The 25897-nt window shown below is 39.7% G+C and overlaps 1 protein-coding gene across 2 annotated transcripts in view; it reads left to right on the plus strand.

Moving 5' to 3' along the window:
* Nucleotides 1-19618, plus strand: part of Frem1 (FRAS1 related extracellular matrix 1) — a 61077-nt gene extending 41459 nt beyond the window's left edge. For both annotated transcript variants that reach the window (XM_035439826.1, XM_035439827.1), the window contains 9 exons: nt 122-194; nt 5581-5730; nt 7482-7708; nt 8321-8368; nt 8632-8796; nt 8997-9125; nt 9531-9646; nt 17486-17571; nt 19195-19618. In XM_035439826.1, the coding sequence (XP_035295717.1) occupies nt 122-194; nt 5581-5730; nt 7482-7708; nt 8321-8368; nt 8632-8796; nt 8997-9125; nt 9531-9646; nt 17486-17571; nt 19195-19394 (1194 nt within the window). In that variant the 3' untranslated portion in view covers nt 19395-19618. The remainder of the gene's footprint in view (nt 1-121; nt 195-5580; nt 5731-7481; nt 7709-8320; nt 8369-8631; nt 8797-8996; nt 9126-9530; nt 9647-17485; nt 17572-19194) is intronic.
* Nucleotides 19619-25897: the final 6279 nt, after the last annotated feature.

Here is a 25897-nt window from a genome sequence, read left to right on the forward strand (position 1 = left end):
TGCCTAACATTAAAAACAGATCTGAGACTATGAATTTTGTCTGGTATGGCAGGAGAGTAAATGTTTCTCTAGTGTAGAAAATTTACTGTTATTTTTTAAATGACTTTTTCTTCCCACTAAGGTCAACCAAGTATCAGCTGTAGTCGGAAAAGATTTTACTGTTATGCCATCCAAACTGATCCAGTTTGACCCAGGTATGTTTTGTGTTTACAGTTTGTTCCATGTTCTATAAGCAGTCTGGTGACTGTTGGGACGACAGGATATTATGCAATTTCAGCCAAGTGGCTGAAAGTGGAGGAAAATCAGGGAGCTGTACAACAGACAAGTTTGGCCTGAAGTTCAGCCCTTTTATATTTTTTATTACAAGTGAATATTTATTTAAATAGAAAAAAGGTCATAGCAAATAATAAACAAAAAAATCAAAGGAACTATCCAAAACAATCCAGAAAAATAAGGTAATTTAAATATTATTGTAATACAATGGTAATTTAATAACCATATATTTTAGTAGAATTTTTTCAAATGTTGTGATTGTATAGATTCCTAATTATCTAAATGATCTCTTTTGAAATAAGTTAATGTAAGGTGTTTTCAGGGCAAATTATATTATTTAATTGAATAGTACTTTGATTGAAATCTGTGGAAAATTTTGCTAGTTACAAAATATAAAGTATGAAAGTGTGGTTTCTTCTCCTGAAGATGTTCTGGCATTGTGCGCAACACACAGGCATAAAAATGTTTGCCAACAGTACTTTGGAACCCAAAGTGTAAGCCATGGTTCTGGGTAAAGACAATGCTGGACGACTTCCTAGGGGAAGAGGAGGAGGAGAAGGAAGAGAAAGAGGAAGACTGAAGCACTAATACAAAAGCACCTCGTCCCTGGAGAATCCGCCTTAAAGCCAGGAGACTGGGCACTGCCCTTCCAGGCTCTCCTGTGGATGGGCTCATCTGTTTCCTTGTTCTGCATGGCTCTCCCTTGTTCCCGGTGGTGTGTAATGGACCTGGGTCACTATCTACGAACAAATGGAAAAGCATTAAAGAAAGAGCCAGGGCTCGTTGGGTTTGTGCTCTGCTGCAGAGGTGTTTGGCTCCATGACGACTATCTACCAAGTATAAGCTTATTAGACATGAAAATGACCAGATGTCATTGTCCCCAAATTGATGGTCTTAATGTTAGGAATGTCTTTGTGCTGTTCACAACAAGAAGCAAAGCACGAGAAGATTATATTGTTTTCCCATAAGGAAATCCCATGCAACTGGATAGTTTTAAGCACAGCTATTGCCTTGCAGTTTCAGAGGCTGTTCAGTCCAAGACCGATGTGTGAGTCTGTGAGGGAGAATCTAGCCTGTTCCTTTCTTTTGTGCTTTTTGTGGTTTGCTGGTCCTGGCTCCTTCTCTACCATCCTGGTCCTTGTCTTAGCCTTCACATGATGCTCTCCCTGTGGATAAATCTTTCCTTGTCATAAGGACACAAGTGAGCTTAACAGCTACCCTGCACCACAATGACCTTGTGCTAATGCACCACTCACACCATTACCCCATTTACAAATAGGGTCCCATTCTGAGATCCTGGCAGTTAGGTTAGGAAGACCTCAAAATAGAAGCTCTGGAGGGATACAATTGGGGCTGTTACACAAACCTTAAATTTGAATGTAGCAGCTCAGATACTATCGTCAGCCTCCTTTTTGGGTTATTTAGCTTGCTAACATAGATGAGTTGGTTTTCTAGGCTGACTACATTATCGCTGCTCTAAATCTGGTGTTTATCCTCAGGCTTCTGCTGCAGGTTCTTCTGCCCTCAGTTCTACAGTGAAAGGGTTAATGTTCTTCTTGCCCTCGTGCTTTAAAGGACTTGTTTGAAAGTCCATCATTCTTGCCGTATGTCCTTTTTATTATCTGTAGCCGTTTGTTGTAAGTTAGGTTTGCAGCAGTCACCACCACCACCACCCCGCCCTCACCAGCACTCTGTTTGGGTTGAGAGGAACTAGAATGTATCACACCAGGGGAGACTCAGAAATTCAAATTCATCTCTTGGAGAGTCCACTGCATAAGATAAATGCCTGTTTGTCTAGAAGAGTTTCCATGCTGTTTTGATAGCTACTAATGACTTGGGGGGTCGGTGGGAGTGCGGCAGCTCCAAATGGTCTTGGGATTTTAGGGATTGTTTATACATTGAAAAATAATATAAGCATATTTTATACAATTTTTAAAAGCCACATGCTTGGCTGCTCCTGATTTTGGAATTTATTAAGCCAGAAATAATTTCCTATCATGAAGCCTTCCTTTAGAGAATTAAAACTTCCCCACATCCACAGGTCCTGTAAATGTTTATATACTTTCATAATGTAAGCCCTGCCTCTTTTAGAGGTCCCCTGCTCCATCCTTTCCCTTTAGCTGAGAGCAATCTATTTCTCTGGAAATGTCCGCTCTTCCGATGCTAGAGAAACAGAACGGGCCATCCAGTGCATGGCTTCCTGTGTTGGAGAACTCTAGAGAGTTGGAGAACTCTGACTTGGGTGGGGTGAAGGTTTGCCCTGTAACTCTTCACCGAACTTTACAAACAGGAATCCTGAGAATACTTCCAGCTGTTGTGACTAAGCTGCCGTGTTTAAGTGCCTGTGCAAATACTCTAAAGCAAATGGGTGCTTTCCTTTAGCGCTTGTGCCACTCAAGGATTTGATGCATTCTTAATCAAATCTTCATCATTCTGAAAAGTCAAAATGTTTTCCAAAGGAACAGCTCTCTAATGTGGCATTTACTAAAAAATATTGAGAAAATGTCTCTCAACAGAGAAATCTGCTTTGTAGGAAAATATCCAGGAATACACTTTCTCTATAAAGTGGGGTGTGTTTATGTGAAAGGACACTTTTCTCAACCCCAGTACCTTTTGTTTTCTAGAAACAGGGTAGGGGCAGTTCAAGCCTTCTGAAGACCCAGGTGTATCTCAGGGAATTAAGGAACACTTTGCACCTGCAAAGTGGAGGAAGCAGGGGACCAAACAACATGAAATTTCTACTCGCAATCTCGTTAACCTGAGATGGTGACCCCCACACCTGGGAGGCTTGAAGTAAATGTATGCCAACAAATCAGAAGCTCTTAAAAGAAATGCAGAAGAAAGTTCTTTCAATTATTTGGTTCTGTTCCATAAGATCCTGCAAATATTTTCAAGGCCCTTTGGGGGTTTTTGTTGGTTGGCTGGTTGGTTTCTTTGGAAGTGATACTATCATTTTCTAAACTAAATTTTTGAAACAGGTAGACAACTGCTTGAGACTTGGAAATATATTCTGTGTAATTGGAGTTTTTAAAAATTGAACTTAATATTATGAGCCTTGGTCAGAACAGTTCTCTGAGTATTAATCATTAGTATTCACAAACTGTCTTCTTTGTCCACCCCTTTTCATGTTCATTTCATTTCCACAGCTGCTTCTAAAGCCCCTGAGTTTCCAGGTACCCAGCCTTCACATAGACACTCTCAAAATCAGTTTGCTAAAGCATTCACTTTCAGAATGTCCGTGAAGTCCTCCCTCATTAACCATTGTCTAAAGCCTGAATCTGGCCACCTGGTATCCAGCATTCTCCGTAGTGTGGGTACACCTGCAGCCCATGGCCTCCTTTCCCCAGATGTGATGTCTCCATTCAGCTGATCTACCTTCTACTGTGCTGACCAAATCCTCAACTTTGCTAAAATTGTTTATTTCCTTAATCTGTGTGTGTGGATCCTACAGGCATCTACTATACATGCTCCATTCTGTATGTTTATTAGCTGACCATGCATAGCTTTGAATAGTTATTTGACTTTCTAGTATATCTGTAGAAGGGCTAGGGAACTCTGGGTTCTACATCCACCTATCCAACAAAGCACAAATCAAAACATAATCTGTCTGTACTGACTTCAAAACCTTTGATTTTTCTTGTCATTGTATCTGGGACAATACAATAGTAACATGGTGTTCATATATTGGTATTGTAAACAATCTAGAGATGGCCTAAAGTTTACAGGAGGATTGCATAGGCTATATACAAGGGACTCAAGCATCTGCTGCAGCTATTTCCATCCAATGGGAGTCCTGGGACCAATTCTCCTGAATACTCCAAGACAACTATCTGTATCTGTCTTGTCTCCTCCAAGAAGTTTCAAATTCCTTTAGGTCAGAGCTTGGCTTATGCTACACTTCTGGTATTCCTCATAGCTTCTAATGCAAAGGTAAGAACTTATGGATAAAAGATACATTTTGGTGGACAGATTCATTCATCCATGAGATGTGAATTAATTAGGATTTTATATTAGCTAGTTCAACTTCTGATTTTGCAAAATCTATGAAAAGAATTAATCTGAGAACACAGTTGATTCTGGGACCTTCATAAATCAGCTATCAGCTTATTCCATTTACCAAAATTATTGCAGATCGCCCCTATTTTTTCCCCTCTAAAAGCAGCCAAATACAGAAGTGAACAATTTCAACTTTCCACCGGATGCTACAGGGATTAATGAGACACTGATTCAGTCACAAAATGTTATGAGACATACCTTCAAGAAGGTGGTTGTCATGTGGATGGCAGAGTTAGAGATGTGTCAGTCCGCAAGAAGAAAAGTCAATTCTCAGAAGAGAAGGCTAGGAAACAGTCCTTAACTACCTTATAGAGCTTTCTCCATAGGCACCCATAGGCAGGGGAGGCAGGACAGACTTCAAGCTTTGCCCTAGAGGCTAAACTGTCCTCTTACTGCCCTTTGTCCCCTGCGGCTGGTTCATCTCTACCCTCACCTTTCCTTCTAAATAAACCCAAGAAGATGTCCTACAGTTCCCATCATAGAAACCTCTGAGGAATTGGGCCATTTCAGAAGTGTCTTCCAGCCTGAGTATTTTTATGTCTGAGCTAGGTTTGCCTTCCATCCCAATGGGACAGATTGGCTGGGATATCTTCGTGGATTAAAACTTACATTAAGTTCAGAAGATTATATGAAATAAACTTGTTTATACTCCATGATAGAGGCTAGGCCAGTCTATGTCTATAATCCTCAGCCCATACATTCTCTCTAGGAGAGTATCCAACTGCTGAAGAATGCATCATCAGGAAAAGCAGCCATGGGCTAGAAGATCTGGGGAGGGAGAGCAGCCCATGCAAGCAGCTGTTGGTGGAAATGAATCACTTCAAGAATTCTGTGAGGTGCCTGAAGTACCATCCAATAATCACTTCTGCCTGCTGCAACATCTTAAGATTCTTGCAACTATTAAGATTTTCAGATTGTAGTAACTATTTATTCTGAAGAACGGAGGGGATGGGTTGGGAGAAAAATGAATGTCTGGGATTTTGTCTACTAACCTTTTTTTCTCCCCCTGTATAATGCAGCTTACTTTTTGTTACAGTGTTTGCATTGAGGCGATCATCATTGTCCAGGAACAAATGCAGTCTCTTTATATTATTTTGGGAGAACAGCAGGGCCTCAGTGAGTTGGTGGCAGTACAATAGCTCACTCGGGCTACTGCAGTCTAGCTGTAGACATGTTAATTAATATATTTCTCTGACACCTAGGTGATTGAAATAGCAATTAAAGAGTAATTAAAATGTTTACTTCTTGTAGGAATGTCAACTAAGATGTGGAATATAGCAATTACCTATGACGGATTAGAGGAAGATGATGAGGTCTTTGAAGTAATTCTGAACTCCCCTGTGAATGCGGTTCTTGGCACAAAGACAAAAGCTGCAGTGAAAATTTTGGACTCAAAAGGAGGTATTCTTTTGATCCTCGTCTTGAAATCAGGAGAGGTCCTGGCGCCATGGCTGCTGGCTTGCAGCAGCCAACGTGCTTGATAACACCTTCAAATCAAAATGCGTAATTTCTTGTCAAGAAAGCGGCCTCCATCATGAGGCTGGTTGCTTTATTCTGGTTTGTGCTTCATGTGGTTTTCCCCCTGCTAAGAGCAATGGCTGCAGAAAAGCAACAAGTCAATGGCCTGGTTGCTTTTTTCTAAGCGTTTGTTGTTCTCACCAAGGGGGAAACAATGTTGGTGAGAATCTATCGACAATTATTTTCCCCCAGAGTTTGCAGGGCTGTAATTATCTTCCTCTGTTAAAGAGCACTCTCGGAGCCCAGCACTGGAGCCCCCACTGTAGTGTGACCAGGGAAATTCTAAGAAGGGAAGGAATTGGAGAAAAATAGACGTGAAGATGCAGCTGGCTGGGGATTTGGGGGCAGCTGGAGAATACTAATGAATGACTTGGTGATGCGGAGCCAAACCATCCTAGGAAGGGTATGCTACAGAGCAACCTGCAAATAAAAGAAAAAGCAAAGCCCTTCCTTGGCACTCTGAGGTTTTGTTCTGCCAAAGTCCTTCTGCCTCTGGTTCCTTATCTATGTGGCATTTGATGTGTCTGGTGTGACATTCCATTTTAAGCCTTTATTTTTATGCTTGTCAAGCCCTGTGATCTGCATTTTTTCTCACCTGTATTCTATTGTGTCCCCACTCACCCTGTACTAAAAATGGGTGCTGTTTCCCATGCTTTGTAGGCCCACATTTCCATGACATCTCCCATCCCACCTTTCTCCTTACCATGTGTGCCTCTTTTCCAGCAGAAATGTCTGGTCACATTAAGTGCGTGAAATCTAAAAATACAAAAATGTCCCCAGGTTGGAAACATAGCTCCATGGCAGACTGCTTGCTTAGCTTGTGAAAGGCTCTGTACTCGAATCTCAGTGTAGCTCAAACTAAAATAAATATCCAGACAGGATCTGTCTGTAGGTTGTTTTTGTTTTCTTTTTGGTTGAGGTTCGATATTGTACTTTAATTTTTAATTACTCTTTACTTGTGGTGTTGGAGAGGCGATCAGAGGACCTGTGGCAATCTGTTCTCTCCTATTATGTGGGTAGTCAGGCTTGGTGGCAAACATCTTTACCTGCCGAGCCATTTCACCAGCCTGGTTTCTTTTTTCTTTTTTCTTTTTCTTTTTTTTTGGGGGGGGGGTACCCTCTCAGAAATACTGATTGTCAAGGTTTCACTAGGGTTTTGTTCTATTGTAGTTGATTGCAAATGTTTAAAGCGGCTTTTATATCGTATGACTTCTTTAAACAATTCCAGTTTCTGCCTCGAAAAGACTGGAGGAAAACTGAATACTTTCAAAGAGTGTGTGGGGTGGTACTTGAATAAACCTTCCATGTTGATGAGGATCACAGAAGGAGGGAAGTGAGCCGGTTTTCTAAGTGTCTGGAATGATTATAAAACCATGACTATGATTTTCATCTATGATTTGTGGGATGGATTTCATGACTTTATAATCACCCCATCCATGTGCAGAAGGATACTGCTTTCCCAGGTGGAAACTGATGAAGAGAGAAGGAGTTTCTGGCAAATGGGAAAAAGGCAACATCTGGTGGGAAATTCATCTGTCTAGGTTTAATGACAAGCTGTTCCAGGAACTGTGTCAATGCCATCACTTATGTGTTTGTGTAGTATACTGATCGCCTGCCATCTTGCATGCCTCCAGGACGGTGCCATCCTTCAAATTCCTTCAACCAAAGCAAGCACAGCACATGGGGGAAGGGCATTTGGCATCCTCACTCACCCCCAGGGTCATCCTCACTCACCACTGCTGGTTCTCCTCATCTGGAAAGAGGGCCTCCTCCATCTTCTACCAAAGGAGATGCCCTTCAGGGTTTTGATCCCACAGACCTCTCTCAAAGGGCGATGAGGACCCATGGGAACGGCAAATCAGTAAGGATGGGGGTGTTCTGGGAGTGGATGTGTGGGTACATAGTGCTAAGTGTCTGAGACACTGCAGAGACTGGATTTTCACAGCAAGTTCTTCGAAGAGTCATGCAGTGTCTTTTTGTATGCAAATATCATTATGCTGACTCACTGCACTAACTGTGTCAACTGAAGTGATAGGTGCATTATTTTAGCTATATGAATCCTGCTTTGGTTCCTTTTAAACCAAGACAGATAGGGAGAAATCAGTGATCCTATAATGGAAGCACATTTAAGTGACCCGTTGGGTGTGGAATTGATGAGGCATATTTTTGCATGTGTGTGTGTGTGTGTGTGTGTGTGTGTGTGTGTGTTCTCTTGCATTTTTCTGTGCTGTAGATGCACTGAAAAACTAAAGCCACCTCCTCTTCCCAGACAATACAGTGGATGTAGATAGAAATCAACACAACAGTGAACTGGGTTAGACATGATGGTTTAAAAAATTCGATTGAACTTGGCATGAAAAAAATCAGGAAATATTCTTTTAAATTTTCAATTATTACAGGACCTTGCCAGAATATACTGCTAATTGTTTTTTATAGTCAGCCTTGCATACATGCTGTTCTTTGTTGATTTCAGGTTCCTCCATCTTCTGTTTGTAGAAATGGAACAGACACCATCTACAATGTAAGCATAGAGAATTGCTAAATGTCATGCTCATGGATGAAAACACTCAGTGAGATTATTATGTCTTTTCGCATTATCTGCTAATTTTAAGTTTTTGTTTGCTTGTTTGAAATTTGTTTTAGAAGACTGGGTGATTGAGAAAAACCTTTTTGTTTCTGAGTTGATACAGTCTTTAAATGCTGATTATTGGAACAAAATTTTGTTTGCTGCCTCTTTTTTTTTTTTTTTTCTCCTCATTGTTTTTGTTTGTTGGTTTCCTCAAGTATCATGGCATAGTTTCCTTGAAACTAGATGGTGGTAGTTTCTCAGCTCACAAAGGGAAGGCCAAAATATCCATCGTCAGTCAGCCACAAAAGACAATCAAGGTGGCAGAACAGCCTCTAGCTGATAAGGTGGAATCCACAACTGACTCACACTTCCCCAGACAGGTATGGAATTCTGTCTTCCTTTCTGTTTGCCTCCTAGTAAACTGTTCCCTGGGCCATAAACACACTTAATGTCACAAAATGGACCGAGTTGGGGGGTAGTTTACCCAATACCCATGCTGCCTTGTAGGTGAAGATCCAAGAGAGGAAAGTGTGTTACCAAGTTACATTGAATGGTTCTAAACTACTGCTCTTCCCTGCAGGGTCAGCTGCCCTTGTTTCCAAAGAACTGTTCTGTGGAATTAAAGGGACTGTTTCATTTTGAAGAAAGCATCCACAGATTGTATCTATGTGATGGGATCACCTGGAAAGTCTGGAGCCCCCAAACTAAGGTGGGGCACTGGTGAAGTAGCCAAGAATCTTTAGCGTCAATATGCCCTGTGATGAGATTATCTGATAAGTGATCGGTCATATGATTCTTAGCTCATGCTCTGTCTGTTCTTACCACACTGGGAAGCCATGAGAAAAAAAAAATGTTACAAAGTGGATTTTGAAGATCCGAAATATAGCATTAGTCAATTTTGTTTAATTATCAGAATGTCAGAGGTATAAAATTGAGCCATTTCTGACTGTGGTGGTGGTGCTTTCTGTAGAAAGTCGATTGTCTCCTAAGGTGGGGAATTGTAATGGGGGCTGCTCCTGCCCACAGACGTGAGGAGATTCAGGGGTTTCTACTGTGAGGCAGACTCCAGATTATCAAGTCCACTCAGATGTGAACCCTGACAACTGCTTTGCAGGGGCTGGAGGACAAATCCTGCCCAGCTGGATGGCATCTTTACTCAGGCTACTGTCACACCTTGGTCACACAGCGGAAAGGCACCTGGACCTCAGCTACCCGAGCTTGCAGAGAACAGTAAGGAACCCTATGTCACACATATCTGATGCTTTCTTTATTTCACATGGAGCTGTGGGCCTGCGTCAGTCATGGAATAAGTATTGTCTAATGTCTATCCAGCTTTGTTTAAGGAACCTAAGGGGAGTTTGTGGTTCAGAATGGATTTGCTGCTTCATTCTGCTGAGGTCTTTTTCTGTTATGGCTGTACTAGTGCCACATTCTTTTTCCTTTAATCTCCCTCCACTAAAGCCAAAGAATTTCTTTAGTCAGCAGCACTGTAGGTTCTGATACTTTCCTCCTCTCCCTCTCACCCTGCAGATGATAGACATCCATGCCCATTGATTTTAAAATACCTGGTAATGAAAGGCCTTGGCATCCAGCCTCTGGCAATGTAGGACACACTGATGCCCATAAAGCCAGGCAAGCAGGACAAAGGCTCATTGGGTAACATTCAATAAAAGATGACCTGTGGTCAAAAAATGACAACAAAATCCATCTGATCCAGAAGGATTTTAAAAATGCACATGTAGCAATCCTTGACCAAACTTTTTATTTGATAACCTGGATATTATCCAAACAATGTCATTACACTAATATGCATTCTTGCTAAGGTTGAGAATATAGTAATTTCTAGTTAATATTGATCATATCTTATACTTTATTAAATTTAAAAGGGTATGCTCATCTAAAGACACCATTAGGAAAATGAAAGGGCAAACCACACTCAGGAAAAGCTGCTCTTAAATCACATATCTGCTAAAGGCCTGGAATGGGGGCTAAAGCTCCTATAAACTAATAACAAAAATACAGCTGAAATAATAGCAAATGAGGTAGCTAGTGAAGCCTGCTGACTCATGTGAAAGTGAAGAAAACCAACTCCACAAGTGTGTCCTCTGCCATTCACCCATATGTAGTAGCATGTGGGCATTAATGCACACACATCATACATACAATTAAAACAAAATTGGATAAATGACTTAGACCTCACAAGAAAAAAAATAAACAGCAAGTTCATAAGTAATTAAAAGGATTCTCAACATCACTAGAGATGAGGTAAGTGAAGATGAAAACACTTTCCAGTCACTAAATGATTAAAAATCATACAATGACAAGACCAGTGTTGACAAGGGTGTAAAGCAAAGATAATTCTCATGGTTGTTACACATGGAACCACACAATGGTGCATACACTTTGTGGGATTGTCTGACAGTTTCTTAAATAAAATTATGTGCCCTGTGACTTAGTAATTCTACACCTGGCTACTTTACCAAGAGAGTAAAACATATGCTAGAAAATACAAAAGAATTTTATAAGTTTATTCATAGTGATAGTAATTTGGGTCAATTTTTTTATTGATTTATAAAAGTACTATTTACTCCATCACTGAGATAATACATTTATATAAAGACCAAACCTCTGAAACCTCCAACAATGTGGGTATATTATGGATAAACAACATGTAGAATGTATATATAGCCTTACACCATAGAACACACATTCCATGACTCCATGGATATGTGTTAGAGAATCTAATCTACGTGGCTTCAATCATAAAGGGTTTTCACAGACTGTGAGAGGGCAAGGAACAACACCAAGAACTTTTCTAGTTTGAAGGATGGGAAGTTTCTGTGTCTTCATCTGCATAGTTATTATGTGGATATAATGCTGTTGTCATAATCTACCAAATGAAATAAAGATCTCTGCTTATTTGCATACTTACCTATTTGGGTTTTGTTTTGTTTTACTTTTGAGACAAAGTCTCACTATGTTGCCCAGGCAGGCCTCTAAACCATGGGCTCAACTCTCCTGCCTCAGCTTTTTGAATACCAGAGATTACAGGGCTGTGCTATCACACCCAGTTTTCCTTCTAGATTATTTTTATTTTTTGTTGTTTTCGAGACATGATTTCTCTGTGTAACAGTCCTGGCTGTCCTGGCACTCACTTTGTAGACCACGCTGGCCTTGAACTTACTGAGATCCACCTGCCTCTGCCTCCCGAGTGCTGGGACTAAAGGCTTGTACCACCACCACCTGGATAGATTTTTTTTAAAAACTATTTAAAGCCTGGGAGAGTCAACAATATTTTTTGCTAGTGGTATATTTTGTATCTTAACTGTAAATAGAGTCATGGTAGAGGTTAATCAGTGCCTTCATGTGGGGTGGGGTTGTTGTTGGTAAATTGGTAATGTAAAAATTAGTTAACTCTATGTGTTGCTACAATGCTGCATGCTGAAGAATAAACAAGACACCCTTTTACTAAAACAACCAGATATCCTACATCTATTTGAAGCTCATCTAGAGGATGTCAAGCTGGGGCCTCGATAGTTGTCTTGCTCTTTCCACTCCTTGAGAGATCTGGGTTGTTAACCTGGAAGCTGTCCAGGCTAAACAGGAAAAATCTGCTGTCAAATGGAGAGAATAATGGACCTTACTGGCAAAAGGCAGGGTGGTGGATGCACCCTGCTGTCCAGATGTCAAGTGTGGGGTTTCTTGGTAAAATGTAGACAAACAGAATGGAATTTCCCCCCAAGTCCAACTTGAAAACTGCCTTTTTGGTTATATTCCATTTAACTGTGGCTAGCTCTCACCAGTCAGAGCCTGACCTGTGACTTCAGTCACTTTCTTCCAGTGAGGCCCAAAGGACACAGTGAGTCCCCAGTAAGCCAGTCCTCAGTAAGCTTTTACTTTTAAAAACTAATTTGTTTGTTGAGGGTTGGTGAGAGGGCTGTTTATATATGCCTCTGGAGGCGGGAGGTCAATGTTAGATTTCTTCCTCAGTCATTATCTTAGCTTTTTTAGATATGGTGTGTCAATGAACCCAGAGTCTCTGATTCACTCAGACTTGCTGGCCACGGGACACCAAGGACCCACCTGTCTCCCTGTCTTCCCAGAACTGGGACTGGAGATACACTCTACCATGCCCAGCTTGTATGCTGACCCTGAGAATCCCAACTCAGGTCCTCAAGTTTGTACAGCAGCCGCTTCACTGACTGTGCTGTCTTCCAAACACCTACTTTTATTTTTGAACATTTATATTTGTTCACTTATTAGTGTGTGTGTGTGTGTGTGTGTGTGTGTGTGTGTGTGTGTGTGTGTGTGTGTGTTGGAGAGGAAACCCAGGGCTTGATAAATTCTGGTCACACGTTCTACTACTGAGCTATACCGCAGATTCTTATAGGTTGTTAATACAGTGAGAAAATAAAGTAAGATGCACTGGGAATTGTCTTTGCATCCATACAAAGATGTTGGTGTAAGGTAGGCAGGCTTCTTTTTTTTTTTTAAATAGAATATCTATTCTTGATTTTGAAATCATGATCTTCTAATTTCTTAGTGTGACAAACCTTTTTCTAAAACACTGCCCATTTAGAGAAGTACTGCTGGTGCCTTCCCATTGGTAACTCCAAGTCAGTATCCCAATACCTTTGTTTCAATGCATTTTATTACAGCTAGCTTTTAATGGTTAGTAACATACTAGTTACAGAGTTGCCTCATAGTTCTGTTAATACTGTCTGATTTACTCATGCTCATCATAAACACAAGGCTGAAATTAACTTAAAGTCCTGCCTACTTCCTCATGCACTTAACCTAAGACTTCATCTGCAATTTAGTGTTAAGCATCATCACCCTGAATTTGACTAGCCTGACCTAGTTCTGTGTGCTGCCTTGTCAATGGCACCTTACTTTCGTATTGTACTTGGTCATTTATGGAATTCTGTCACATATAGAACTTATTTGAAATCCATCACTGCTGCAAAGAAAGCCAGTATCCATACCCACAATTTACAGATATTTAGAGACAGGTATAAGGAAACAAAATCAGTTTCTCATTGTCAGTTAAGCAAGGAAAGAGGAAAGACTTTTCCATTACACTCCCTAAAAGAGCTTCAAAGTGTAGGGGACTTCTCACCACATATGCATTGACAAGTGTGTCTATTTTAACTTTGTGTTAGGCAAATCTAACACAAGCCTTCAAAATCATGTATTTTAAAGTCTCCTATCCCTCACAGCAAAGAAATAAAACTTTAAAACTGAATTCAACTAACCCTTTTGGGGAAAACCAAAAGTGTAATCAGGTTTTGGATTTATAGATTCATGTTTTAACTTTTTGTGCTGTAATAAAGTAAGTCTAGACTAGAACACACCTTAAAATACTGTTCTTTAGTATTGGTCTCACAGACCAACCCCTCATGCATTAGGGAATAGACACCATAGCTCAGTGCAATTGTCTTACATGGCAAGATGTATTTAACATTGATAATGTTGTCACAGACTTCAGATCATTTCTTTCCCACATCTCTTGCTTATAAAACTCTATTAAGAACGTAGATATTTCTGAATTTAAGTGCCTAGATTTAGCAGTTACTGAGTTCATGTCTTACTTACAAGTCAAATTAAGGATTCCTCTGTCCATAAATATGAGTTTCCAGTAATATCTGTTGATTACATGTAGCAGAACATGATTAACATTTGGGAATACTGTAAATGGAAGACTTTTGCCCTGGAAAAATGTCCATCTTCCTTGGTGATTCCAAGGAGGGGAGTGTGTCAGAGTGACTGCACTCTCAACTCCAACATGACTTCATAGGTAGCTTCAGAACCACTGTTGGTCAAATTATTTCCAAGTTATTTGGTACACTTTGATCTTGGGGAATAGTTTTAGGAGCATATTTTAAGAAGGCAACTAACTAGCAATAAAATAAACTCAAGTTGCACATGATGTATTTACCTTATTGACTGGGAAACTAAACGGCTTATCAGATACCATCTTAATGGTATTCTAGGGCATAGAAGGTAACGTGACATTTCTGCACTTCCAATTTTAGTTGAAATATTAAGTATTATATTTGATTGCATTTGCATGTTGCTTGAGCACTCATTTGATTTCAGAAGGACAAGAAGGATGATTGGAGATGTACACACTGGTTTCAGTCACTTTTTAAAAGGGCGTGGGAAATTTAAGCAAATTATCTGATTTCAGGAGGAATATTTGGGGATAGTAAGGGCCCCTCTCCAGCATGTGTTGTCTCTGAACCCCAGGCACCCCTCTACTGTTGAGCTTTAGCCAGGCCCTGGGCTTCCTGCTTCCTTCACCCAATACTTTCTGGATCATTTTTATCTTGTTCATCAGTCTTGTTGGCTTGAAAATGGGTTTTTCTCTAGGGATTGTTAAGCCCTTTCGTGAAGTTAAAGTCACACGTTTACATTTTGTAACTTGAAGCTTTACTTTATCATTAATTATTTTAGAAGATGGCTTTAGATTCCATGGTTAGAATTAGCAGACATACAGTATGTGTTTTGATTGGGCTTGAGGGACCATCATTTTATGCTGTTTCCTTGGCTTCTCCCTGGTATGTGTCTGACTTTTTTTTTTTTTTTTTTTTTTTTTTTTTTAATTTCCAGAGGGTCATTTACAATGCCTGTGTTTCAATGAGAACAGTAAAGTATATGTTATCCCTTGTCCCTAATCAGATTACTAACTCAGCTCAATCTTTTATCTCCCATCTCTTTGCCTCTCCATTGGTGTTTTATTATTTTTCTAACCCAAAGGAGCCAGACTGCTAGATTAGGCATTTCTTGAATTTACATATTGTAATCTCATCTGCTCATTTCCTAAGGCAGTCATTGTACATTTGGTAATTCTGTTATTATAGATCATTATCTATGATGCCATTTCCCTGTCCCACAGGAGCGTCTGGGACCCCTGCTGGCCTATCTTTAAGAGTTTCCCTGAAATACCAGCACTTATGCAAAACCCTTTGAAGAGGTAGATGTTTGTTTTCCTAGCTAGAGAAAGTGAAGCCTCTGTCTCCACATTTCAGAGTTTCCAAAGGGTTTTTACTTATATGTTACCCATATATTTCAATTTTATATCTATAAACACATATCTATACAGATAGTATAGGCCATATTTTATAAGTATTTGAGCAAAATAACAGGAAATTTTTTTTATTTTTTTTTTTACTTAAAGCCCCCATACACATGCCAAAACATTTGTTTTGTGAATCATTGCTTTAATATTATGCATAGGTGAGACATAACTGTTTTGCTGCTATTTTTCATTTGTTTTTTTTTTGGGGGGGGGGACTTCTTGTTTTGGAGAGTTAAACAGAAAACTGAAACTGTATTTAAGCAACTAAAATGCATTTTACAAAGTCTGTTTTAAAGATAGTTTCAAAAATTTTCAAGCAGGGTAGATGCTGAGTAACCAGGAATAAACTTATATCCATTCTGGTGATGGCTGTGAGGTTGGTAAGAAAATTACCAGGCAAGGGACAGAGGTGCCAAGCAAGAAGTAGATCCTACCTCTCCCATCCTTAGTCCAGTACTCCACAGAGATGGGGTAGCCCAAGCCCATTCAGCACGTGTTTAATATTGTGTGTCCTGAGCCTAGAGCATAAAGACTGGCCTCACTGGATATGAGGAGATGTCTCATTGTGGTGGCAGTGCCTGTCAGACACAAAATGACGACTTCAAAACCAAGTCATAAAGCTCCAATCCAGCAGCTCGAAGCTCTCCAGCACTCTTACAGATCTCAGGAGGCCTGTAAGGCACCAGTGGATTACAGAGCAGCAAATCCTGTGTTAGTGAAAGGAAAAAACATTAAGAAACAAATTACAGTTACTGAATTTTGGAAAGACATGGGCAAATGGAATGATATTTAGTTTAGTGGTTATTTAACTCTGTATGTGCTGCTATTTTATTTTCCCTTGTCATTTGACATTTCCCATGTCAACAAATGCTGACCAGGCAAGAAAATCACTATGATTTTATTTTCTTGTCATTTGACTTAAGGTTTTTTAAATTACATTTTGTCTTCCTTCATTTATGGGCGTATGGAAGTAAGAAAGAGGACAACTTAGAAGAAGGTTGGGTCCCTCCTTCCGTGACGTGGGTTGCAAGCCTGAAGTCGCCAGGCATGCCATTACCCACTGGGCAATCTCACCAGTCCTTAACATTTTAAATTCTTACTTTACCTTTATGAGTTGGAATAACTGTGCTGTTATGTTATGTGCATGCGTTATGTATTATTTCTTCTTTGAATCCATTACTTCTCTTTTCAAGAAGAAAATAACCCATAGGCTTTGATTTGAGTGTTTTTAAAGAGCTTTAAGTAAGTTCCATCGGAGAATTCAGATAATAGACTGCAACTTACAGGAATAGCTCAGCTAGCATCAATGTAATTCATCAAGAATTCTATTTTGAGGGAAAACAGTGTGTACAGGCAGGAGGAGCTTCTCTAACTTCTGTAAAATGGATGAGGTTTGACAATGGAGCTAGATTCCTTTCACTGAGATATGGGAAGGGTCATATTTGTTGGGTTATTTGAATAAACACACCCACCTCAGACTTTAGACTTCAAATAATTTTATCAGAGAAGAAAATAGGGGTATCTTATTGATCAAATTAAGTGGTAATGGTCAAATTTATACCAGCTAGAAAAAGAATTTCTGTAAGAGGATCAGAAGTCTAAGCTTATCTTTGGCTATGTATGGAGTTTGGGGTTAGCCTCAGTTAAAAGATACCCTGTCTCTAAGAAGGAGGAGAAGGATGGTAATCTTTATATTTTGGTATTAAGTAATTAATCTCATTAATCTTTACAAGCAGACAGTTGTTAATTTACAAAAAGATATTTTAATTACATCGAACTGTGACGTCAATAGAGCTATATAATATGGTAACACTGTTGCCCATCCCCTACTCCATAGATTAACCAAAGCTAAGCTAGAGAACTAAAACATTGAAAACCATTTTCTACATGTCTTCTGATTTTCCTTTTATTTCTATTATACACATCATATGAGCAGCAATATAGACTCCCTGGTGCTGAGATTCTTATTTTCATTTGTGCATGTGCAGGCATCAGGGAAACCTTGTGACCATCTTCTCCAGGAGGCATATGCAGTGGTTATGGGATATCAGCGGGAGAAAGCCCTTCTGGATCGGTAAGTGTCTGTATTCTCCTGAGAAGGGAACAAGCACACAAACAGCAAAGGCATTGACGCCCCCTCCATGCCCTTTCAATGATGGCATGCAATAGTTAGCTGGCCAGTCAGCTAACCACCATCTTAAGGCTAAGAGTATGGTCCAGTGACAGAGCATATTTTGAGCATGTACAAGACCCTGGGTTCAATACCTAGCAGCAAGAAAACAAGAGATCACTTTAGACATTTTGGCTTTTTGGTAGAGTACTTTTATTCTTGCAAGTCTATTTCAAAGACATAATTAGGGATGTGGTTAGACTGATAGATATAAAAATTAAATATAATGGCATTTCTAAAATTGGAAACCTTAGAAGTAGCTATAAATACAGTCAGATTACAACATGCCTATATGAAGGTGCAGATAATATTTATTGTTCTTACATTACCTAGTAAAGTTGTAACAAAATTTCTTATGTGTGTATATTAATTGATTCAAGAATTATATATTATATTGTTATAGATGCATATATGTATATATGCATATACACATGTACATAGTACATATATTAGTTTCTCAAGACAGGGTTTCTCTGTTTAGATTTGGATCCTGTCCTGGAACTTGCTCTGTAGACCAGGTTGGCCTTGAACTCACAGCAATCCGCCTTTCTCTGCCTTCTGAGTGCTGGGGTTAAAGGTGTGTGCCACCACCGCCTGGCTAGATGACATATATTGGATTTGTGACCTGGTACTAAGTGAAAAAAACAGGTGCACAACCATATGAAACATGGAATTGTATTAAAGGGGAAATAGCATTAGGGAGGTTGGGAACCACTGTACAACACTTCCCTGCCCCTCACTTGCTCTTTCTCAAATTCATGGCTTCTATTTTCTTAATTATATATATTATAATTATACAACTATATAATTATATGTAGTCTTTAATATACAAATACAACCTGCTCAGTCCATATAACATTAACTTGTACAGATATAAACTCAGGGTTGACCAATTGGTATCAGATAACCAACTGAGTGTGTCTTCCCTGAAAACACTATTTCTTATGCTCTCAGCATTCTTTAGTTGCCTGTAGTTCTTTGTCTAGGGTAAGGATTTTACATGGGCTGCCATCTTTAATCTTCAACAAAACTACATATGCTATTTTTACTCTCATTCTTTAGATGAGAATACTGAAACTCAGAAAGGGCAAATAACCTACCCAAAGAGGACAGAGTATGCTTGGCTCCAAAGTCTAATGCTCCTAAGTGTGCCATGTTGTAACCCCAAAACCTAGTCTTGGATCTAGAACTGGGACTTACATTTATTTATAACCATGCTTAGTGCCATAGACTAAGACAGGTTTTGTGGTACACACCTATAATTACAACTATTTAGAGGTCTGAGGTAGGAAGACCATGTGTTCCAGACCAGCTGGGGAACTTAATGAAACCATACTCAAAAAGTGAAAAATAACAGAGTAGAGTAGGGGACCTAGCCCAGTGGTAGGGTACTTGGCTAGCATGTGTAAAGAAATAAATTCAATATCAGTACCAAAAGGAGGGGTAGAATAAAGGGAATGAGATAGCCATGGCACCTAAGTTTAAATGTAATAAAAATATTTGGTATGTTTCCTTGACTCACATTAGGCTTGAAGAACCAAGGGCGCACTGGCCGCTGGGAATGGATTGGAGGAGAACCTGTTGCATTCACTAACTGGAGGAGAGGGACCCCTCAGCACCCAAGGCCTGGGAAGAACTGTGTTTTGGTTCACAAAAGAGGACAATGGCAATCAAAGAACTGTAGTAAAGGCAAGGCCCACAATTTTGTGTGCTCAAGGAAACTCTGAATGTAACCTGAGATTCCTCACCTATCTATTTACAAGATCTATGTGTATTTGCTCAGTAGAAATGCATTGTTGTGGCTGGATGGGTATATCTTTGTGGGCCTATCAAGTGAACATGTAAGCTAGAGCAACACTCCCAGGAAGGTGGGTGTATGAATGTGTCTTTCAAGATGAGATATAATTTCTGTATCTCAATATTTTTCTAAATAAACACCTGCAGTATTATAGACTGTAATATTTACTTCTTCTAGACGATTCATACTCTTTCCTATGCCAACTCTCAGGCAGTACAAATATCCATGGACCTTAGATATTTTTGTTCCTAGTCCTCAGCTGAGTTCATCCAGAAAGTTCAGTATTGCAGGTGCTCCTACCACAGAGTCTGGGTTCTGAAGCTAGCCCTGCAGATCCATTAAACTGAGGTTGAATGCCAAGGGTTGGCTTGTATCCTTGGGCTCTTTTAATGTTAAATTTAAAATTAGAGGCTGTGGGTGGACAAGGGGGCTCACTTTTGAATGGAAGAGTCTTTCAGGAGGACACTCAACTGCACAGATCTAGTGAGGTAGAGGCAGGGGCCAGACTCTATTGCAGAGACCAGATGGAGGCAGGGGCATGCCTCTACTGGAGAGATCAAACCATACAACTCATGAAACATATTCTGTCCCAACGCAATCATGGCATTGTACCATTCCTTGGTTAAATATTGGGTTTCTCTGCCTTCCAAGATCATGTGAATTTTGAAGTAGCAATATCTCCATCTCCATTTGCTATGCTGACTAATATTTTTAGAGGGCCTTTGGAATACGCAGTAACTATGCAAACTAGTTGACACACAGAAGAAAGATTCCACTCCCTCAGAAGCACCCCCACGAACTATGCTGCTGAACAAAGGAAAACAATACTGGAAACAGACCCTTTGAAAGCCCATAGTCTTGGGAAGGATGCTGATGTGACTGTGAGCCTTTAAATCTGTAATATTTGCAGAGATGTTCCTCTAACTAGATTCTTTAGTAGAAGGGTCCTTATTAATTTATAAACTCAGCTGAGTGAAATGTTTTTGTAGCAATGAAGCATGCTGTGCCTCTCTCAACAATCCCTTCTGGAACCCAGGGTTAATTATAGGAAGTCAGAACGTCCTTTTTGAAATGTTTATTAAAATTTTTCCTTTCATGATCACTAAAAAATATGGCTGTGCCAAATATAGCTTGTCATATGAGCACCAGTGTAACTTTAGAATTAAATGAGGTGTTCATGTAGACTAGAGCTTTAGGGCATACTTTTTAAATGGAATAATAATATCTCAAGTGTTATAGACACTAAAAATGGCTTAAGAAAGTCTTTCCAGTTTTCTGGATATAAAACATGACAGACTTGCTTCATTTCTGCTCATTTATCAAAGTTTGAGTTCTTAGGAAATTTTACCTAAAGAAGGTAGGATAAGACTCAGACATTCTGTCTCTTTCGGAAATCCAGATGTAATTGCAGGTCTGGAGTCCTCTGTAGACAGTAAAATGCAAAGATATGTAGAACATAAGGATCCTTCAGTGTTTAACCAAAACAGGCCAAACCCCTCCTCCACTCTGGCTCCAGCCAAGTTCCTTGTCATCCACTGGCTTCTGTCTTACACAAAGGTGGGGTTCAGAGTAAAGGGAAGAGGATGGATCCACAGTGCAGAGAGTGAGGAATTCATTCTCAAGCTGTGTACACTATTTAAAGCTGGAAATACGGAAGTATGGCAACCATGCTCAATCTGGTTGGCATGGCTGGTTTGTTACTCTTTACTGCGGTGAAAAGGGCATGGCTGTAATTGCAAATGTTTAGCATAGAGAATGGTTTGTCTGTTTGTTTGTTTTATCAATTAAGAATAGACCATTTTGAAATTTTCCCAATCATGAAAGCTTTATCAAATTGAGAAATCAGGTCTAAGTGATTGAAAGAACATACAAATTGAGGCAGGCTTGGATTCTGGTTATGACATGAGTGTGAATGGCTGGAGATGAGTGTAGCCAGGAAAGACTTAAGAAGCTGCAATTGGACTGAATGTCCACTCAGGAACTTTCTGCATGCAAGGACATACGTGCAGTTCAATGGTATATAACTTTTCAAAATGTCCTGAAATTTGATCTTTAAATAACACATAGTGTATGTCTACTAATGATAAACCAAAAGCTGGAGTTAATCATTTCCTCTCCTTCCCTGCAATGGTAAAAGCAAACTGAGTAACATTTATTTGTGTTTCTATTTTAAAAAAACAAATATGTATGTATTTTAATAAACACTATGATTCTGTGTAATTTAAACCATCAACTGGTGCTAATTTCTGTAATGAAGTAGCATATTTAATTACTGTAATACTGTTGTATCAAAATTAATAAAATAAATATCTATTTGTCAGATAATGTACCTTTAGTTTTTCATATTTTACATTTTTATGATGCCAGGTATTGTTTTATTTCTGTCACGTTATTTGCTTTTTAAAGACAGTCTCTCACTATGTAGCCCAGGCTAGCCTTGACTTCATGACCCTCTTTCTTCAGCCTCCCGAGTGCTGGGATGCCAGGTACATGTCACCATCAGTTTGTGTCTTAATGAGTCTACCCCATTTGAGAAGGGATGGATGAAAAATCTCAACATGTCTGTTTTTTTTTTATTATTATTATTGGTTAGACTAGCTGTTAGTTATTAACTGCTATGCATTCATATAGTATTTATTCAGTGATATCGAATATGCAGCATCAACTCTATATCTGGCATGGTCTTAAACCTCAATCTATATGGTAATGAATGGAATAAGAAAAGCACAGAGCATATATGCAAATTTCTGGAAGTTTTAAAGCCTGGGTTTCTATGTTTAGCCTCCCTGTCCTGGAACTCACTCTGTAGATTTAGAGATCCTTCTGCTTCTGCCTCCCCAGTGCTGGGATTAAAGGTGTGGCCACCACAGCCCAGTTTACCTGGAGAACTTTTGACCAGGGAGAAAGTGGCAGTGGAGCTTGGTGATTATGTCATCTCTTTTCAGACCAGGAGGGAAGCACACTCAGGGGCAAAATGTTCAAGATGATTTGTTAGTTTCCCCAGATTAAGAAATGGGTACTGACTTCCTAAATTTATATTCAAGGGCAAGTATCATTAATACTAGTACTTCCTAATTCATGTCTCCGCTAAGGAGATAGAACAAAGTTTTTAAATATGGATAATTCATTTTCTAACTTCTCCCCCTAAACAATAGGCATTCTCTAAAATAGATTCCTGAAGCGACAGAAATAGACCTTTGATATAATCTTATCTGATACTCACATTTTACAGAGGAGAACCCTGATATCCTCTGAAGTCACAATGTGAAATCAGCATCAGGACTGGCATCTTAGAAATGACAGGCAGAAGGATGGAGACATAGTTAAATGAGTAACATGCTTGCTATATGAGTATGAGGACCAGTGTTCTTAACCAGCACCCAAGTAACAAGCCAGAGTGGGGGCTTGTGCTTGTAACCCCAGTGCTGGGGAGGTGGAGAATGGAATGTCCCTGGGCTCTCTGGCCAGGCTAGTCTAATAGGTCAGCACTGGCCTCTATGCATGTAGACACACCACACACACACACACACACACACACACACACACACACACAAAAAAAAAAAAAAAAAAAAAAAAAAAAAAAGCAGGCAGAATCTTTCCCAATAGTAATATTCAGGTGGCTTTATTGTATTCTAGTACAATGTCTTTGAATAGTGTTATAAAATTTATGAAAGACACACCCTAAATCATATATTGCATGATCCTATTTATGTGAAATGCCCAAAATAGGCAAATCTATAAACCAAAGTGGGCCAGAGGGTAGAGGACTTGAGGGGTTGAGACTAGCAATAGGTATAGAATTTCCTCTGAGGGGATGGAAATACTCAGGATTAGGTAGTGGTGACAATTACACAATATAGGAATACACTAAAACTATAGAAGTGAATATTTTATCATTTGTTGAGGTGCTGGAAATTAAAACCAGCAGGCATTCAGTAAGTACTCTGTCACTGACACACATCCCCAGCCCTGTCCGGGCCATATATTCTAGAAATCTATTCCATCCAGCCATGAGTTCTGGAGTTCTGGGCTCTCCAGAAGCTCTATTGTCTTTTAGATATCAGCTAATGGCTGCTAGATATCCTGGCCTGGTGGAGAATGACTCCTATTCTAAATAACAATAGCCTTGGGCCAGAGTCTATACTCACCCTGAAGACTAGTGAGGTGTGCTGGGGTGGAGGTTCCTGAGGGCTTGAGTATGTGCAGCAGAGGAGTGCCTCTAGGATTTAGGGAAATAAATGCTATCAGTACTTTATACATGATAATAGACGTCTTCTGCCATTGCCCCCACCTGTGGATGGTTACTTAAGATGATGGATCAATAAACCACGGACTTCGGTATTACCTGATTGCCCTCCTGACATGATCAGATGTCTCTGTCTCTTCTTTAACATCATTGGATAGCTAGTTTTCCCTTGTCCACACTCCCCCACTGAGGGTCAGACCCGGGGTCATTGGGCTGGTTCCAATCATAGCCCTGAAGACATCCGTCTGTGAGAAGTAGCTCCCGAATGTGGGGCTAATACAGATGGTCCGAGAGAGATGGCACCAAAACGTGGCATGCAGAAAAAAAGAAGTGAAGTATAGTGAGTGAACGGCATTAAGTCAGGAGTAAAATTGTAAATAATTGTAGAAATGGGACACATATAATTGTAGATAGGAAACAGGAAAATATTAGATGACAAAGGAGTAAAATGTGGTTAGTTAACATTAAGCGTGAAAATGTGTATAATGTAGATATGAAACAGAGAAATATTAGCCAGATGAAAAAGAAGTGAGTGAGTTAACCTTGAGAGTAAAAATGTATGTAATTCGAGATATGAGACAGAGAATTATTAGTCAGATGATTGTATATTTACTTGGGCATATTTTAATAGCCAGAAGAGCTGGAGTAAAGCAGAAGCAAGTACAGAAATTTTTAGAGTTTGAAAGTTTTGTAAGGTTCCTTCCCCCTCACAGAAGCCACCACTGCAGCTGTCTCAGAGCTTGGGGAAGCAAAGTTGTGGCCCCACATACGAGCTAGGTCAGGAAGACTTCCAGGTGCCAAGAACTCAGAGTTACTACAATGGTGGTATTTGACTTTCCAAGCAGCTACAGCCACAGATGACCTGCAGCGGCCAGCCCAGGCCCAGAGAGCAAAGGCAAGATAAGGCCAGGGCCAAAGCCTAGGAAGCTTGCAGCCTTGAGAGCTGCTACAATGGCTGATGCCCAACCAAATGTATGAAAAAATTAATGCAGCCAGTCAAAAACTGTTTTAAGACCTTATAGAAAGAAAGGTGACGTAGATGAGTTTAAACTTGTTCAGATTTTGGATGCCCATAAACTCAAGTGTTAGTTATAGCTGCTGTATTAGAAGAGATTTCAGTTAAATAAGTTTCATTTCAACAAACTAATCATGGCCTAAGGAAAAGGAGAACGGAAAGATGTGTGTATGGTGTGGCCACACATGTGTATGTGAAGTGTGATTATGAATGCATGAATCCTAACAAAAGGACTTACTTGAATTGCTTTGGATGTAGTTAAAAAGGACATCAGGACAGACAGTGTCTTAACAGGAAAGGTTGGCGATCTGCCCCTTAGAGCCAGTTGGTGGAAAATGGCCAAAGCCTACAGCATGGCCTGAGAACCAAAAGGAATCTGTATGGATGATTCAATAGACTTTAGCAGAGGAGAGGATGCAGAGATTCTCTTATTTTTTGTGGTTAAAAACGAATCAGAAAATGGAGGTTAATACAAGATTTGAGAAAAGTTGTGGACAAAAAGGCCTAAGGGAACTGCAGCCCTGTTAGGCCCCGCCTTGAAAGGTATCAGTGTAGATGCAATTGATACCTTGTCAGCTAGTGAAAGTTTTACAGACTGGATTAGAAGAGACTACTTGCAAACTTTAAGTAATTTTCAAAACTTATTTGGGACATGTGTTATATTCTAAAGAAATGAAGCTTTCAAAATTAGAAATTAGAAAAGATAACTTGTGATCTTTGAATGATTTTCAGAAGTTGTTGGGAAATATTCAATGGTTACATCCTTTTTAAGAGCACCTATTGATGATTTGAAACCTTTAAGTGATATTCTAAAAGGAGATAGTGATCCCAATTCACCTAGATAGTTAACTGAAGGGGGTAGACAAGGTCTGCTACAGTTGGAGAATGTGATCCAGCATCGGCAGATAGGCTATACTGACCATGAGAAACCATGGGAAGCTTATGTGCTTCCCACCAAGCATGGTCCAACTCTGTTTTGTGATAGGAGAGACCATTACTATGGTTATACCTCCCTGTTTCCTCAGCCAAAGTGTTAAATCCATATTTTGAAGCAGTAGCTTGTATGGTGCAGAAGTGCCAGATGGAATCTAGGAGATATTTTGGCAGAGAACCAAGTATAATACATGCTTCTTATACCAAACAACAAATTGATTGGTTGTTTCAAAACAGT

Source organism: Cricetulus griseus, chromosome 2 (assembly GCF_003668045.3).
Source record: "Cricetulus griseus strain 17A/GY chromosome 2, alternate assembly CriGri-PICRH-1.0, whole genome shotgun sequence".
In the NCBI taxonomy this organism is placed as follows: Eukaryota; Metazoa; Chordata; class Mammalia; order Rodentia; family Cricetidae; genus Cricetulus; species Cricetulus griseus.